Genomic DNA, 17,662 nt, shown 5'->3' with positions numbered 1-17,662 from the left:
TGAAGAAGGTACAGAGAAGGGCTACCAAAATGATAAGGGGAATGGAACAGCTAACCTATGAGGAAAGACTAAAGAGGTTAGGATTTTTCAGCTTGGAGAAGAGTCGGCTGAGGGGGGATATGATAGAGGTGTTTAAATCATGAGAGGTCTACAACAGGTAGATGTGAATCGGTTATTTACTCTTTCGGATAATAGAAAGACTAGGGGGCACTCCATGAAGTTAGCATGTGGCACATTTACAACTAATCAGAGAAAGTTCTTTTTCACTCAACGCACAATTAAACTCTGGAATTTGTTGCCAGAGGATGTGGTTAGTGCAGTTAGTACAGCTGTGTTTAAAAAAGGATTGGATAAGTTCTTGGAGGAGAAGTCCATTACCTGCTATTAATTAAGTTGACTTAGAAAATACCCACTGCTATTACTAGCAACAGTAACATGGGATAGACTTAGTTTTGGGGTACTTGCCAGGTTCTTATGGCCTGGATTGGCCACTGTTGGAAACAGGATGCTGGGCTTGATGGGCTCTTGATCCGACCCAGTATGGCATGTTCTTAACTTATCTGCCACCTTAATTTCCTTCTTTGATTATGAACATTTCAGGTTTTTTCATACATGATTAAAGCAAATTTGCTTACCATAAAGGAAAATTAGTTTCTTACCTGATAATTTTCGTTCCTGTAGTACCAAGGATCAGTCCAGGACACCTGGGTTGTGACTCCGCACCAGTAGATGGAGACAGACTAAAACTTGTGGGCGGAGCCATATATGCCCCTGTGCCAGTCACAGCCCCTCAGTCATACGGAATGTCAAAGTAGAACACAACCAGAGAACTAAACACGCTATAAACCGCTTAAAAACCGGGGAAAGAAAAACACCCCTCCTGGAAACGGACTCTCCAACCGAGAGAGCTAAACAAGCGGAACAGAATAATTCAGAACAAAGAGCGGACTCTCCATTACTTCAGCGCAGCACTGCGGGCGGGATCCTGGACTGATCCTTGGTACTACAGGAACGAAAATTATCAGGTAAGAAACTAATTTTCCTTTCCCTGTACGTACCAGGATCAGTCCAGGACACCTGGGATGTACCAGAGCAAACCTACCGAGGGTGGGAAGCAGAGAGTCCCACTCGGTGTACCCTCTCTCCAAAACCCCCGGAACCGGTAGCCCGGACATCCAACCGGTAATGCCTGATAAAGGTATGCAACGTCTGCCAGGTAGCCGCCCTGCAAATTTCCTGAGGCGACACCTGCGAAGCTTCCGCCCAGGACGCCGCTTGAGAACGAGTCGAGAACGAGTCGAGTGAGCCTTCAGGCCCACGGGAAGTGGTTTTCCCCGCATCAAGTAAGCCGAACCAATGGCCTCCTTGAGCCAACGGGCGATCGTTGTGCGTGACGCTGCTGCCCCTGTCTTTGGACCAGAGAACAGGACAAACAGATGATCTGTGACCCGAAAAGAATTAGTAACCTCCAGATAGCGAAGGAGGGATCTCCGCACGTCAAGCTTCCGTAATTCCCTTTCTTCTGGAACGGAGGACTCCCTTCCCACAAAAGCTGGCAACTCCACCGATTGATTCACGTGAAAAGACGACACAACTTTCGGAAGAAAGGAGGGAACCGTCCGCAAAGAAACTCCGGAATCCGAAATACGCAAGAAAGGGTCTCTACAGGACAGGGCCTGTAACTCGGAAACACGCCGTGCCGAGGCAATCGCCACCAAGAACGCCGTTTTTAAAGTGAGATCCTTAAGAGTTGCGCGTTTCAAGGGCTCAAACGGCGCCGTGCAGAGAGCGGAGAGAACCCAATTGAGGTTCCAAGCCGGACAAGGGAGACGCAATGGAGGACGAAGGTGCTTAGCACCCCGAAGGAAACGAGAAATGTCCGGATGAAGTGCCAGGGACGTACCACGGACCTTACCTCGCAAACAACCAAGCGCCGCCACTTGGACCCGTAGCGAACTGCACGCCAGACCCTTGGCCAAACCTGCCTGGAGGAACGCCAGAATGTCGGAGACGGAAGCCGAAGTGGGGTCCACCCCACGCTGCACGCACCATTCCTCAAAGACCACCCAGACACGGACATACGCAAGAGACGTTGACTGCTTCCTGGAACGCAGCAGCATGGCTACCACCGCATCTGAGTAACCTTTCCACTTCAGCCGACTCCTCGCAAAAGCCATGCTGCGAGATAGAAGTGATCCGTATCCTCCAAACAGACGGAGCCCTGATGGAGCAGGCCCGCCATTCCTTGGAGCCGAAAGGGCGCCGATACCGCCAGCTGGGCGAGGTCTGCGAACCACGGCCGGTGCGGCCACTCCAGTGCCACCAAGATCACCTTGGCTGGGTGCAATTCTATGCGCCGTAGAATCTTGCTGAACATCGGCCACGGGGGAAACACGTAGAGCAGTACATCCGTCGGCCAGGGAAGCACCAACGCATCGACGCCTTCTGCCCCCCGTCCTTGAAGTCGACTGTAAAAGCGCGGGGCCTTCGCGTCGTGCCACGTGGCCATGAGATCCATGTGGGGCACCCCCCCACGTTTTGCAAATGAGCAGAAATGCTTCGGCCACAACTCCCACTCTCCGGAATCCAGGCGATGACGGCCGAGAAAAATCCGCCTGCACGTTGTCAACTCCCGCAATGTGAGACGCTGCTATGTTGCTGAGATGTAGCTCCGACCAGGCCATCAAGCACTGAGCTTCCTCCGCCACCTGGGGGCTCCTTGTCCCGCCCTGGCGGTTGATGTATGCCACAGTGGTCGCAGTGTCCGACAACACTCGAACTGCCTTCCCCCGCAGCAACGGCAGGAAGGCTTGCAGGCAGGGCCAGACGGACCGCTCCGGTCTCTAGGCGATGGCCAGACCCCTGGGCTGGCGACACGGACCATAGGCCTTGGACTGCGCTCCCCACGCAGACCGCTCCCCAACCGGAAAGGCTGGCATCCGTGGTCACCACTGTCCAGTTGGGCACCCGAAAAGAGACCCCAGACGACAGATGCTTGGGATCCAGCCACCAGAGCAGGCTGGACCTCGCGTGTTCCGTGATCGGAAGCGGTAGATGGAATTCCTCCGAGACCGGCTTCCAGCGGGATAGAAAGTAGGACTGTAATGGTCGCAGATGAGCGAATGCCCAGGGAATCAGCGCCAGCGTTGAAGCCATAGGCCCTAGGACCATAAAGTAATCGCAGACCCGCGGTTGGCGGAGAGACAATAGGCGTCGTACTTGAGCTTGCAGTTTGCACACCCGTTCGTGCGACAGGAACACCTTGCCCAGCTTTGTGTCGAAAAGAGCTCCCAGATATTCCAAGGTCTGCGCGGGTGTCAGATGACTCTTGCTGCAGTTGATCACCCATCCTAGGGACTGCAGAAGGTGGAGGACCCTGGCTACCGCCATCCGACCCGAGCCTCGGACGTCGCCCGAATCAACCAATCGTCCAGGTAAGGATGGACCAAGAGACCTTCTCGGCGCAGTTACGCCGCCACCACTACCATCAGCTTCGTGCATGTACGTGGGGCCGTCGCGAGCCCGAAGGGGAGCGCTCGGAACTGGTACTGCCGCCCTAGTATGCAGAACCTGAGGACGCGTTGGAATGACGGATGAATGCCGATGTGAAGATATGCCTCCGTGAGATCCAGGGAGGCCAGGAACTTGGAGGCCAGGAACTCGCCGGGCCTTACCGCAGCGATGACTGAACGAATCCATTTTGAAGTGAGGAATGCGAAGGCATCGACTTATCCCTTTGAGATCCAGAATCAGTGTGGACGTGCCGTCTTTCTTCGGGACGATGAAGTAGATGGAGTAACGGCCCTTGCCGTGTTGGCTGACCGGGACTGGGGAAAAAACCTCCCAAGCCGTCTAAGCGTCGGATGGTGTCGAGCACAGCAGCAGTCTTCTCGGGGCCTTGCAGGGCGAGATAAGGAACTTGTCCGCTGAAGTACGAGCACAATCTAACGCGTAGCCGTGTCCTATCACGTTGAGGACCGACTGGTCTGACGTTATGCCGGCCCAGTCCTCGAAAAATGACAACAACAGCGCCCTGACGTTAGGAACGGCGTGTTGAGGCTGCGGCAAGAGATGGACCGACCTCATTTCGCTGCGAAGCCTTGGCCCCTGTGATCGCCAGGGCTCCCCTCAGTGGCCAGAAGCTGATGGGCTCATCCCAAGCCAGCCCGAAGTGCAAAATCACTCCAGACTGCGGCCCAAGCCCCGGGCGGAAGCCCCGAAGGCCTTCTTCAATTGCACCTCCAAATGTCAATCCTAGAGATCCCATAAGTCCGCGGTATCCCGCATCGGGATGGGAGTGCGCTTCGGGACTGCTGACGTGGAAGAGTCCACCTTAGGGACCCGCAACACCTCCAAGGCCTCCTCGTGCAGAGGGTGAAACTTGTCCATTGCCGGGGGAACCTTCAGCCCCAAGTCCAGGATGTCCCTGTCCCAATGCCGCAGGTCCATAGTCAAGAGCGGGACCGGGAAGGTGGTAGAGGGCCACGCAGACCTGACCCACCCTGAATCCACGGAGCCTCCTCTAGCCTCCCCCGGAGGCGCGAGATCCCTAACTTTTCCAGAATGACGGGGAGGAGAACAGCTGGACAACCCTGGGAACTGGTAACTGCCCCTTCGGACGTCCGGTGCTAATGCCTGGCTCTGGGCGAAGGGTGCCTGTCACTCTCTGCCCCCCTCGGGGGCGGGGACGAGTTCTCCGAGCCCTCCTGAGCCGAGGACGAGACAGAGGACTCCCAATCGTCCCGAGGTGGAATGGTCCTCAAAACCTTTTAACTCGCGGCCCTCCGGCCGGGGCCCACCAATTGCCGTTCCTGAGGCCTAGAAAACGGCGCTACGAGACCCCCAGCCGTTAAACCGCTGAACGTTTGCGCGCCCTATGGGCCCCAAAGGCCCCGCGCATGCCCAACGACTCCTGCCCCCTTTCCCGAGGGACCCGCGGGAACTGAGGGACGCAGAGGGAACCGTTGAGGAGAAGTGGAGGCGACGATTTCTGCCCCCCCCCCGAAGGTTCCCGCCGCTATCGGGACCGCTGCCGACCGGGGCGGCAAAACGACTGCCCCTGCCGCGATCGGGACGCTGCTGCCGCGATTGGGACCGCTGTAGACCGTGGCGGCAAAATGGCTGCCCGAGCCGCGATTGGGACCGCTGCCGACTGCAGCGGCAAAATGGCTACCCTTACCGCCTCAGGGTCCCTGCGTGTCGCGATCGGGACCGCTGCCAACTGCAGCAGCAACAAATGCCGGTCTAGCCGTCCCAGTTCCACAGCACCAGGCGAATGACCCGCCGAGCCAACCGCCGAAGGAGGGGCCACCCGCCGCTCAGGCGCCCGCCGTGTCCCGCGCCATTTCGCGGCCGCCGAAGGGGGCCCCCCGCTTCTCAGGCGCCAGCCGCGGCCAAAATGGCCGCCACTGCCGCACGGAGCGGGAAGAGCTCTTGAGGGCTTTCGTTCGCGCCCCCTCCCCCGCGCGGCGGAAATCGCGCGGGTTACGAACGAGCCCCCCCCCCAAGGCGCCACGGACGATCCCTCACCGTCTGGGAAGCAGCGCGCGCGCGCCGAACCGCCGGCCCGGCAACCGAGCCACAAGTCAAGCCGGCGAAAGAAAAGGCGCGAAACGGGGACCAAGGACCGCCGTAGGGAAGAGACACCTCCAATAAAATGCAGCGAACGGCCGGCCCCCCCCCCCACCAGCGGCGCCCCCACCGGAGAGCGGCGACGCTACGAGAGAGAGAGAGAGAGAGAGCCGGCACAAATAAAACAAACCCCTTTTTTTTTTTTTTTTTTTTTTACAACAAACAAACATGTCGCTGTCCACAGTCCTGGAGCCCTAATCCAACAGGGGGAGTGAACCGGGCTCCTCGGTGTCACCCCTGACGCTGCTACTAAGAAAGCCGGGTCCTCGACCCTAGCAGCGGCCTCAACCAGGGGGGGTAGTCCCCTCAGGACCTCACAACCCCCTTGGGAGGCAGGGCGGACGGAACGTCAGTGACAATTTGGTAAACAGAAAAATTCAAAATTCAAAATTAAAGCACCCTAGCGAAACTGGCCTAAAACCCAAGAAAAAAGAACCGACCCTGACGGAGTACCAAAACCAGGGCAGGAAGGAGCTGTGACCGCACCTGCACCCTCTACTGGAGACAGAGTAAGACTGAGGGGGGGCTGTGACTGGCACAGGGGCATATATGGCTCCGCCCACAAGTTTTAGTCTGTCTCCATCTACTGGTGCGGAGTCACAACCCAGGTGTCCTGGACTGATCCTGGTACGTACAGGGAAACTATGTTTTCCATAAATAGCAGAATGATTTAGCCATGACATGTGGATGATGTTATCCAGCGTCATTGAACAGATCTCTCTCCTAGCTAGTAGAAGTTTTAGCTCTGCTAAGCATGTGCAGGAATTCCTGCATGAGTGTTACCCTGTGAATCTCCTCAGTCGATCCTAAAGCTAAATCTAGCCAGGTAAGTCCATCCTATTTATGGAAAACATCATTTACAGTAAGCAAACTTGCTTTTTCCATCGATAAGCATGGTTGAATTAGTCATGACATATGGGGAGTCCCAAGCTGAGGTTGCAGCAGAGCATTTACTGAATAAGCAACCAGGACCCTCATCATAGAGAACAGACTACTGGGTGAACAATCTACACAAAACTACTTGTCCAAATATACTGTCATTCGTCAAGAGAATGTCCAGACAGTAAAGGGAAACAAGAAAGTGTATGTTGGCTACCTTGTTGCAGCTTTGCAGATGTTTCTGAGTGGTACAGCCACTGATGCAGCTATGGTTGTAACTTGATGAAGTTTCATGGTATCTGATTTATATGCCTGCTAAATGATAGCAGTACACAATGTAGTCTGCTAGCCAGAAGAATGCTAGAATTATAAGGTTGACCACTACTATATCCTGTAATATTTGCAAGAGAGAGACAGTTGCCAAGTCTGTCAATGCAGCTGAGTTTTTCTTGTGTACCAAGCCAAAACTCTGTTGTAGTCTAAGGAATGAAGGACATTTCACCTCTATGGTGAGTGAGGTCTTGATAAGAACAAAGACACAATGTCCTGGATTGATAAGAAGGGCTAATACTATATCCGGTAAAAATTGTGGGTGGGTGCAGAACACCACCCTATTGTGGGAGAATAAAATATAGCGAGAACCATGAACTAAAGCCTGAAGTTCGGTGACTCTTTTGGCTGAAGTGACTGCTACAAGAAATAATAGGGGCAGATATTCACAAAAACCTGAGATCCTCAATTTAGGCCTCTAAATTAAGTGCTTAAATTAGGTTCTTATTTTCAGACAAACTTAGGTGCCTAAGTTTTCAGCTGAAAATTCACAAATTTAGGTGCCTAAAAGTTTTAAACTAGAGCACATGATTCAGAATGATGAATCTTTGAAGGATACCAACACAACATGGAAGTTAGGGCTTCCCAATAGAGAAGTTGCAATAAATAATAAAATTGGTCCAGGTACTGTTAAGTAATGAGCAGTCAGATGTGAAAGATTCCAAATTACATCTCTCAACTGAGAAGCAGAATGTTTATTTAAACAAAAAATATTTTGAAATGTCTGTATACAAATCTTAGAAGTCTAAAAATTAAGATCAGAGAGTTAGGGTGTATAGCACTGAATGAAAAGGTAGATATAATTGGCACCTCAGAGACCTGGTGGAAGGATAACCAATGAGAAGTTATGATACCAGAGTACAAGTTATATCTTATTGTTAGGATGTACTATATCCTATCATTAGTGGAGGAGTAGCACTATATATTAAAGACAGAATTTGAGTCAAACAGGACAAAAGTTCTGCAAGAATCAAAGTGCACTGCTGAATCCTTATGGCTATTTATTTATTTATGCAGGCGTTTTATATACCGTCATTCCAAAAGAAGATCACAACAGTTTACAAAATCAGCATTCATGTTCTGGGTCAACATTCTCATACGGGGTTCAACAATCATATTCTAGGTCAACCCAACAGCATATACTTATTCTAGGTCAACACATCAACATCAAGTACATGTTAACTGGGGTGCTATGACCTAATACCCCTGCATGATTGCTTTCTGCTGGAAGAAAGATAAGGTGACCTCTGACACAATCAGCTTTCAAGGTGTCTCTTACTATGAGGCTGTCCAGTAACATAACAAAGCAATAGGTGTCCCCCCCTCAGACATCGAGCCAGTTATCTATAGTTAAGAGCTGGCGAGCCGGCTAAAGTTGTTCTCCTTGTATTCACCATGTTAACATTGTTACTGAACCCAAGTTTGACTTCCTTGTTTAATGTAATGCCTTGTTTGCGCAGGTTTTATGGTTTAATGTAAACCGAATTGATTTGTAACTTGTTATAAGAATATCGGTATATAAGAGCCCCTAAATAAATAAATAAAAGTAGTTTGTAATCCAAAATTTCCATTTCATTATCCTTCACGTAATAATCAGTATGCTGTCATGTTACATTTTACATCGCTTAATACTTATTGCTTAATCTACTAACATTATCTATGGTTCTGACAGTGAAGTTATCGGCATAGTGATAGTTTCGTTAAATCATATGCATTTCTAAAGAGCCATGTTTTCAGTTCACGCTTCAAACTTTCTTTCTTTCTGTTATCAGACGTAATGACGCTGGAAGAGAGTTCCACAACTTGGGGCCCACTATGGAAAACATTCGGTCTCTTATTTGTGTTAGATGTGTACTCCGTGCACCTTTAGAAATCCTTTATTTTGTGATCTTAGGGCTCTCTGCTGTGTTTATGGTTGAAGGGTCACTCCTATTAAGCATGAGTTAATGCTGTTGATGATATTAAAAATTAGAGTCAATACTTTATAATGAATTCTGGATTGTACAGGAAGCTAGTGTAGTGCTATCAGCGAGGGAGTGATGTGGTCAAATTTCCTTGTCCCTACTAAGAGTCTAGCTGAGGCATTTCATAGTAACTGTAGTGGCTTTAATAGTCCTGAGGGTAGACGTAGTATTAGTATTCTATGTTTGAAAATGCTAGTGTTTGTAAAACAGTGCGGAAGTCCTGTATTGTTAGTACTGGTTTCAACAGATGTAATATTCTCAGCTTGGCATATCCTGCTTTAATTAACTGGCTTATATGCTTTTTTCATTGTAAAGTTCTCATCGATCTGTATTCCTAAGTCCCATACTTGATCTGAGGGTATAATGTTAAAATTTCCCAGGTCTAGGGGTGGCGGTTTGATTATCATGGAATTTTTCCTTAACCACACAATTTCAGTTTTGTTTTTGTATTTAGTGTTAGTTTCAGCTGAGAAAGTTTTTGTTGTACTGCCTTCATGTATGTTGACAGAGTCGATGCAGTTTTTTCAAATGATTTGTTGAATGGTATATCGAATTGTATGTCATTTGCATATAGGAAGAAGTTGATTCCTAGTTCTGCTAGCAATGTACATTGAGGCAGCATATAAATGTTGAATAGTGTAGCCAAGAGTGCTGAACAATGGGGGACACCTGTATCGATTGGGAAGGTGTCAGATATGTGATTGCCCAGTTTGACTTGGAATGACCTATCTGCTAGGAAGGAAGAGAACCATTTGATAACATTTCCATCCATTCCAATTTTTCTCAACTGATCGCATAGCAGGGTATAGTCTATGGTGTTGAAGGCTGCTGTTAGATCAATTGGTACCTTGATATCGGATTCATCATTGTCAAACCCGTGTAGTACAGGGTCAGTTCTGAATCCAAATTGGTTTGGGTATAGAATATTATTGTCTTCTAGGTGGCTTTCTAATTGGGATACCACTGCTTTTTTTTTTTTTTTAGGGACTTTAGCGATGAAAGGCAGGTTGGATATTGGTCAATAATTGTCCCAATCATCAATTCTGCCAGTTTTATTTTTTATGATTGGTTTAGTCACAGCTTGCTTTGACCCAGCGGGGTCCAATCCTTCTGACAGCGAGTGGTTGATTATGGTTCAGATTGCTGGAATAATTACGCTGTGTACTGTTTTCAGAGAACTTGCAGGGATTGGGTCCAGTGTGTAGATAGCAGGCTTAATTTTGTAATGATTTGGTTAATTGAATGTGTTCCATTTTGCTTGTCCATGTTTTCCTTCAGGTTCTTTTGTTGGTAAGTAGGTGGGGAATTGCGTTTCTAACCTATTGATTTTATCTAACAAAGAAGTGGCATATTCATTGCAGGAGTTATTTGAAAAGTCATAGTTATTTGAGATGGAGGAAGATGGGTCCTTGATTAAGTTTTTAACTGTTTCAAAGAGTAATTTGGAATTAAAAATTACCCCATAAATCTGTTTAGCGTAATAGTCTTTTTTTTTTTTTGCTTTATAGATTTGTGAGGAAACCAATCATTCTGTTAAGTCCCTTTGCATTTGTTTTAAAAGTTTATTCATATAGTTCTAAACTCTGCTGTTTGTCTCCTTCACATTTCTTACCACTTTTTAAAGTCTTTACATAGCTTTAAAAATAACAATCATTTGAGGGTCAAGAAGGAATTTTTTTCATTGCTGCAGAACCAACTAGAGATGTAGTGGGTTTTTAAATCTTCCTCCTAGTTATGTAGGAAGATCTGCTTTGCAATCACAAAAAAGATTAGACTTTTGGTTGTCTACCAACCAAACCAACTACCGTATTTTTCGCACTATAAGACGCACCTGACCATAGGACGCACCTAGGATTTAGAGGAGGAAAATTAAGAAAAAAAAAATTCTGTCCCCATGATGGGCTCTCCCCCCTGGTGGCCGTCCGTGGGATTTTTTTTTTTGTTTTGTTTTTTTATAGTAAGGCAGAGAACATCCACACAGGTACTCACACTCACTGGTTTTCTGTCCCTCACATACATACATAGGCTCTTTCACATTCACTAGCTCTCTTCACATATACACATACCCACAGACAATCACACACTCAGACTCTCCCTCATACACATCTCTCTCACACCAGTTATTTTAAACTTTCATGACTGCTCCAGAGTTCAATAATAAATAGTCAGGGCTATATTACATTGATTAGGAGAGCAATTGCTCCTAATATTTCAACAGGTAGTCACTTAATCAGCACAGGCAGTAATTCTATTTGCTGGTCTGTGTCATGTGTCCTCCATCCCAGGCAGTATACCACCCCCATGACCCTCCAATACATCCAAACCACAACGAGTGAAGTTCTTACTTTGGACTGCAAGTGAGAGCCTCCGACGGCAGAGCCCGAGCTCCCCGCCGGTTCCGGGTGCATCTCACTGCGAGGGTCGCCGCGGCGCAGGTCAGTCATCACCTGTTTGAACCGCGTGGGCTACGGAGGCCCCTCCAGTTCAAACAGATCCCTGCCGGTCTGCTGTTCCCGCGGATCAGCTTGCTGCGAGGGTCGCCGCGGCGCAGGTCAAATGCCAGCCATCTGAACTGGAAGGGCCTCCATAGCCCATGCAGGTCAAACAGGTGATGTCTGACCTGCGCCGCGGCGACCCTCGCAGCAAGCTGCACCGCGGGAACAGCAGACCGGCAGGGATCTGTTTGAACTGGAGGGGCCTCCGTAGCCCATGCAGGTCAAACAGGTGATGTCTGACCTGCGCCGCGGCGACCCTCGCAGCAAGATGCACCGCGGGAACAGCAGACCGGCAGGGAGCTCAAGTTCCGCCGGCAGAATACACACGCCTACACCACCATGCTGATTGGGCGGAGTTGGGAGGAGGCGGGGGACGGCGCGCGAGAGGGAGAGCTGCTACATTCGCTCCATAAGACGCACCTACATTTTCTCCCCATTTTTTGGGGAAAAAAAGTGCGTCTTATGGAGCGAAAAATACGGTATATAACCAGTGCAAACTTCCCTCAAATACATCGCCCTATCACAGAACAGGCAGAAGCAATGCAAACTTTCATCACACTTACACAGTGGACCACCATAGCACAAGTATACTGTGGACAGCAGCAGTATGAGGTTCCCACACATACAAAGCCCCACCAGAGAATGGATATGACAAGCACCAGCAATGTAGGTTACACACAGACACACACACAGCTGTAGCAGTGCACATTTCTCCACAAATTCTCCTCCCACATACAATAAAGTTTAACATAGGCTGCAGCAGTGCAATCATTCCTCACACACAGTATTCCTACTACACAACAGGTACAGAATGGACAGCAGCAATGCAAGCTTCCCTCACAGACACTAACTCACCACAGAACAGGTACAGCTCGGGCAGCAGTGAAAGCTTCCTTCACATACATACTACCCCACCACAGAACAGATACATCAGCTGCAGCAATACAAGCTTCCCTCTCTTACAGGCCGATACAGTAAGGAGAGGAAAACGTGCGTCCAACCCACGGCACCTAATAGCGCCCTCAACATGCAAATGCACGTTGATGGCCCTATTAGGTATGCGCGCGGGATACAGAAAGCAAAATGTGCAGCCAAGCCACACATTTTACTTTCAGAAATTAGCGCCAACCCAAAGGTCGGCGCTAATTTCTTCCGGCGCTGGGAAAGTGCACAGAAAAGCAGTAAAAACTGCTTTTCTGTGCACCCTCTGACTTAATATCATAGCGATATTAAGTCGGAGGTCCCGAAAAGTAAAAAAAGTAAAAAAAAAAAAAATTTTGAATTTGGCCCGCGGCTGTCGGGCCGAAAACCGGACACTCAATTTTGCCGGCGTCCGGTTTCCAAGCCCATGGCTGTCAGCGGGCTCGAGAACCGACGCCGGCAAAACTGAGCGTCGGCTGTCAAACCAGCTGAAAGCCGCCGCTCCTGTCAAAAAGGAGGCGCTAGGGACGCGCTAGTGTCCCTAGCACCTCCTTTTCTCCATTTTTACCGCGTCACCTAATTTAAATAGAGAATCACGCGCACCGGCAAAGGGCTGGTGCGCGCGCTGGGAGAGCGGGCGTTCGTCCGCTCTCCCGCGGACTTTACTGTATCGGCCCGATACATAGCCCTACGACAGACCAGGCAAAGGATAGGCAGCATCAGTGCATACTTCCCAAATACTCTCCCTAACCAAACAATGACAAGACCAGCAATGATGCAAGCTTCCCTCACAAACTGCTCTAGAGAGACCACCTCTTAAAGGTGAGAGGGCAATCTAATCTCCTTGATTGTGCAATTTTTTTCTGCTAGGACCATTATTAATAAGGTTGGCAGTTAGAAAACTGAATATATATTATGATTCTAAACTATTACAACAATGGGTGTTCTGCTGTGCAAACAGAGAGTCACTTTTACAAAGCAGCTTTCACAGCACTGTTGGGAGTTTCTCACCAGCACCATGAGTTTCAGCCCCTCCAGCAGCTTGCAGTTCCTGTTCTTCAGTCGATGTGCTTCATCAATGATCACACAGCTCCACTGGATCTTCTTTAGTTCTGGACAATCTGCCAGAATCATCTCAAACGTTGTGATAACGACCTGGAACTTGAAGATTCCTGGGAGGGGGATGCCCTATGGCGAAGAGGAAAGAGAAAGAGAATTGTTTATGGCCCACAGAAGGAAAGGGATTGCATCAGCACTGCATTTAAAACCAGATAGCTCAGATCATTTAAAAAGTATCTCCTCCCCCCTTCCCCGGGTCTCTATGCTTTTCTAGGATGAAGAGACTAATGTGGGCATTTTAGTTGCAGCAAGCTGAAAAAAAGAAATCTCTTTCTAACTGTTGCGGGTGCTTTGCTGCTCTCATATTGCTGCTTTGTTTACTATCCACAAGCAGACAACTAAGATCTGAGGCACTCTCGGTCTTGATGCGTGACTGCCATAATATGAATATAGTTGATAGCACTGCACTCTACTATTCCGTTTTGGATTTCAAACGGTAAACCACTATCATTAATATTCAACAATTTAGTCTTTTTTGAGATTGTCAAAAAAAGAAATCTGATTTTACAGTCGGATCAGGAGGGTAAAATTCAGAGAAAAACATTATAGTGCCTTGCCTTTCAGAGAAAATGGTAACGCCTCTTGGGAAACACACGTTTCAAGAGAAACTAACTTTTCCCAAAATAGGCAAAATGCCATAACTGACCTACTAGTGTTCTCAAATTCTCTTCTGAAATGGTAATAGAGTTCTTAGTTTTTTTGTTATCAAAAGCTGCTCCATGTGGTGATAATGATGTGCAAGTGTACTGCAATGCAGCTGGAGAAGAACCAATTACACAATCTAGGTAGCTATTGCAGTGATAATCCCAAAGAGTGGGACATAGATCATAGCTCCCTCCAGAACCAGCACTCTGAATCCAGCAAAAAGTGCTACTCTTGTGAGGTGATTGGAGCTACCCTCTTCCCTGGGTTGAGATTGCTAACAGCCATTGCCAGTCTATTATTTTTGTCCATGAGTGCACTTTATCTCTCAGCTTCAGTCTGAAAACAAATATGTATTTCGAAAAATACATATCATGCAGCTTGTTACTTCAGATCAGAAGCATCTGATTTTTTTTTTAAAGAGATGCCTTAAAAAAAATCCAGAAGAGCCTAATCTAAGGTAACAGCTGCAGAACTTTTTAAATCTGGGCATCCCTATCTCAGCATAGCAGTAGTAGGAGGAGGAATTTTGTAAAAGCCAGATGTTACCTGTCTCGCAGCCCAACCACCATATATAGAGGTACTGATATCAAAGAAAGAAGGTAGCCAAGACCACTGCAGAAGGAAAACGTAGCTCTGGCAGATGGAGGGAGGTCTAACCCAGCTGTGAAACTATGGGTCTAGAGGCAGGAGGCCTGCTTTCCTACTGGCCAGAGAAGGAGGGAGTCTGCAACCTATCCTGAAGCCTACATAGAAGTAAGTTTCACATCTCTTTCAGAGTCATTCTTGCTGACAGGTTCCAACTTGAATTCATAAGAAAAATTATCCCCGATATTCTGACAAACCATTTTGTCAAGTATCATGAGTGTCTTCTACAGTGCCACCCTAAGCACATGGAATTCATAGGAAGAATAATTAGCTACCCCCTAGGAGGAAGGGCATGGCAGGATCCTCTTCTGTTCCCTTTTTTTATTTTTTGAGTCCTTGCTATTTTTTTTTTTTTTTTTGTCAAAATTTACTTGATCCAACAATTGGCAAATAAGGGGATACCTAAATGAAAGAATCCCCTAAAGTTTAGAAATTTTCTTTTTTTTTTAAGCTAAAAGAGGACCGCAGATTCTGCACCTTCATCTGCTGGAGACAGAGAAATACTGAAGGGACGCAGGTGGCACACCGTGTTAAGAGAGGGTGCCCTTCAAGTTTTTCTCTGTCTCCATCTGCTGGAAAGGAGGCATAACCCAGCAGTCTGGACTGATCTGGGAAAGTACAGGGAATTTTAAAATCCATTTCCATGGGTAAAAACAGTTTTTTTACCTGCAAAAATGTTTTGGGTTTTTTTTTTTGTTTTTTTTTACAAAATTTTCTACCCAGTATGTGGATAGCAAATGTTGCTTACCTGTAACAGGTGTTCTCACAGGACAGCAGGATATTAGTCTTCACATATGGGTGACATCACAGGATGGAGCCCAATCACAGAACACTTTTGTCAAAGCTTCTAGAACTTTGACTGGCACCTACTGGGCATGCCCAGCATGGCACTAAACCTGCAGCCAGCAGGGGTCCCTCTTCAGTCTCTTAAAGCTACAGGAAGTGCCAAAAAATAAAATAAGAAAACGTAACGAACCCAACACTGCAGGGCGGTGGGCGGGTATCGTGAGGTCTAACATCCTACTTCCTGTGAGAACACCTGTTACAGGTAAGCAACATTTGCTTTCTCACAGGACAAGCAGGATGGTAGTCCTCACATATGGGTGAGTACCGAGCTGAGGATGTACCCTAACAGGCAGGCGGAAGGGTGTTAGTACATCAAGTTGTAAAAAGGTTGCGCAAGACAGACTGGCCGAAGATGGAATCTTGTCTTCCGGCTTTGTCTAAGCAATAATGGGCTGTAAAGGTATGGAGAGAACTCCAGGTAGCAGCCCTGCAAATGTCAGGAAGCAGCACAGAGCGTAGGTGTGCTACTGAAGTCGCCATGGCCCTCACAGAGTGTGCTTTAACACGGTCTTGAAGTGGAATGCCTGCTTGCTGATAGCAAAAGGATATGCAGTCCGCTAACCAGGAGGAGAGATTATGTTTACCCACAGGCTGCCCCAATTTGATGGAATGGAAAGAGACAAACAATTGAATGCTTTTCCTGTGGGCAGCTGTACAGTCTAGATAGAAGGCTAGAGCCCATTTGCAGTCAAGGGTATGCAGAGCCTGTTCTCCTGGATTGGAGTGGGGCCTGGGAAAGAAGGTAGGTAGTATAATGGATTGATTAATGTGAAACTCCGATACTACCTTAGGTAAGAACTTAGGGTGAGTGCGGAGTACTGTCCGGTCCTGCAGAAGTTTAGTGTAAGGCGGATAGATAACTAGGGCCTGTAACTCAATAACTCTGCGAGCAGATGCGATTGCCAAAAGAAAAATCACTTTCCATGTGAGATAGCGAAGATCACAGGATCGGAGAGGCTTGAATGGTGGTTTCATGAGTCAACCCAAAACCAGATTGAGGTCCCAAGAAGGGGCCGGAGGGCATGGTGGAGGCTTGAGGTGATGCAAGCCTTTCAGAAAACGTGTTATGAGGGGTTGTACTGAAATAGGAACATCCCCGACACCTTTATGGAAGGCGGCCACTGCACTGACATGCATTCTGATGGAGGAAGTTTTTAGACCTGATTCTGACAAGTGCCAGAGATAGTCTAGAAACGTCATGGTGGAACAGGTAAAGGGATTGAGAAGAACACCATGACTTAAACCTGTTCCATTTGTATAGGTAAGACTTTCTCGTGGAAGGCTTATATTGAAGCAATCAGGACACAGGAAACTGGCTCCGAAAGGTTAAGTGGTTGAAGAATTAACCTTTCAACATCCAGGCCGTCAGGGACAAAGCTTGAAGATTGGGGTGGCGTAGGCACCCGCCGTTCTGAGTGATCAGAAGCGGGTCCTTTCCCAATGGAATGTGCCTGCGAATGGCGAGATCCTGAAGTATTGGATACCACACTTGGCGAGGCCAGTGAGGTGCTATCAGGATCATGCATCCTTTGTCCTGACGTAACTTCACGAGAGTCTTCTAGAGAAGTGGAAGTGGAGGGAATGCATATAGGAGACCAGTTGCCCATGAGAGGGAGAATGCATCTCTTGACTGAGTGTTGGCTGTGAGAGAGCAAAAGTTCTCTACCTTGCGGTTTTGAGGTGATGCAAAGAGGTCTATGTGAGGATGACCCCAACGTTGGAATATTGCGTCTGCTACTGTGGGGTTGAGGGACCACTCGTGCGAATGGAAAGCGCAACTTAGGTTGTCCGCCAACACATTATCCACTCCTGGCAAATAGGTGGCCTTGAGGTACATCGAGTGGGAGAGGGCCTCCGCCCGTATCTGCGCAGCTTCCTGACACAGTAGGTAGGAGCCCGTCCCTCCCTGTTTGTTGATGTACCACATGGCCACCTCGTTGTCCGTCTGAATCAGGATGACCTTATTGGAAAGGCGATCCTGAAATACCCTGAGAGCATATCTGATTGCTTGAAGCTCCAGGAAATTGATTTGGTGTTTGGCTTCCTCTGGAGACCAGGTTCCTTGTGTTTGCAAATCAGCCACATGGGCTCCCAGGCCGAGGTTGGAAGCATCGGTGGTGAGAATTATTTGAGGGTCTGGAGTCTGGAAGAGCAGGCCTTGGAGGAGATTGATCTGATTTTTCCACC

At 48.2% G+C, this 17,662-nt stretch overlaps 1 protein-coding gene across 4 annotated transcripts in view; it reads right to left on the bottom strand.

Annotated features, from left to right (window-relative positions):
* CHD6 (chromodomain helicase DNA binding protein 6) overlaps window positions 1–17,662 on the bottom strand; it is a 586,770-nt gene that overhangs the window by 293,345 nt on the left and 275,763 nt on the right. For all 4 annotated transcript variants that reach the window (XM_029614845.1, XM_029614844.1, XM_029614846.1 and 1 more), the window contains one exon: window positions 13,232–13,408. In XM_029614845.1, the coding sequence (XP_029470705.1) occupies window positions 13,232–13,408 (177 nt within the window). The remainder of the gene's footprint in view (window positions 1–13,231; window positions 13,409–17,662) is intronic.

This window comes from Rhinatrema bivittatum, chromosome 8 (genome assembly GCF_901001135.1).
Source record: "Rhinatrema bivittatum chromosome 8, aRhiBiv1.1, whole genome shotgun sequence".
Lineage (NCBI taxonomy): Eukaryota > Metazoa > Chordata > Amphibia > Gymnophiona > Rhinatrematidae > Rhinatrema > Rhinatrema bivittatum.
Note: the sequence above shows the minus strand (reverse complement) of the source record. Positions and strands in the feature narration are given on the sequence as shown.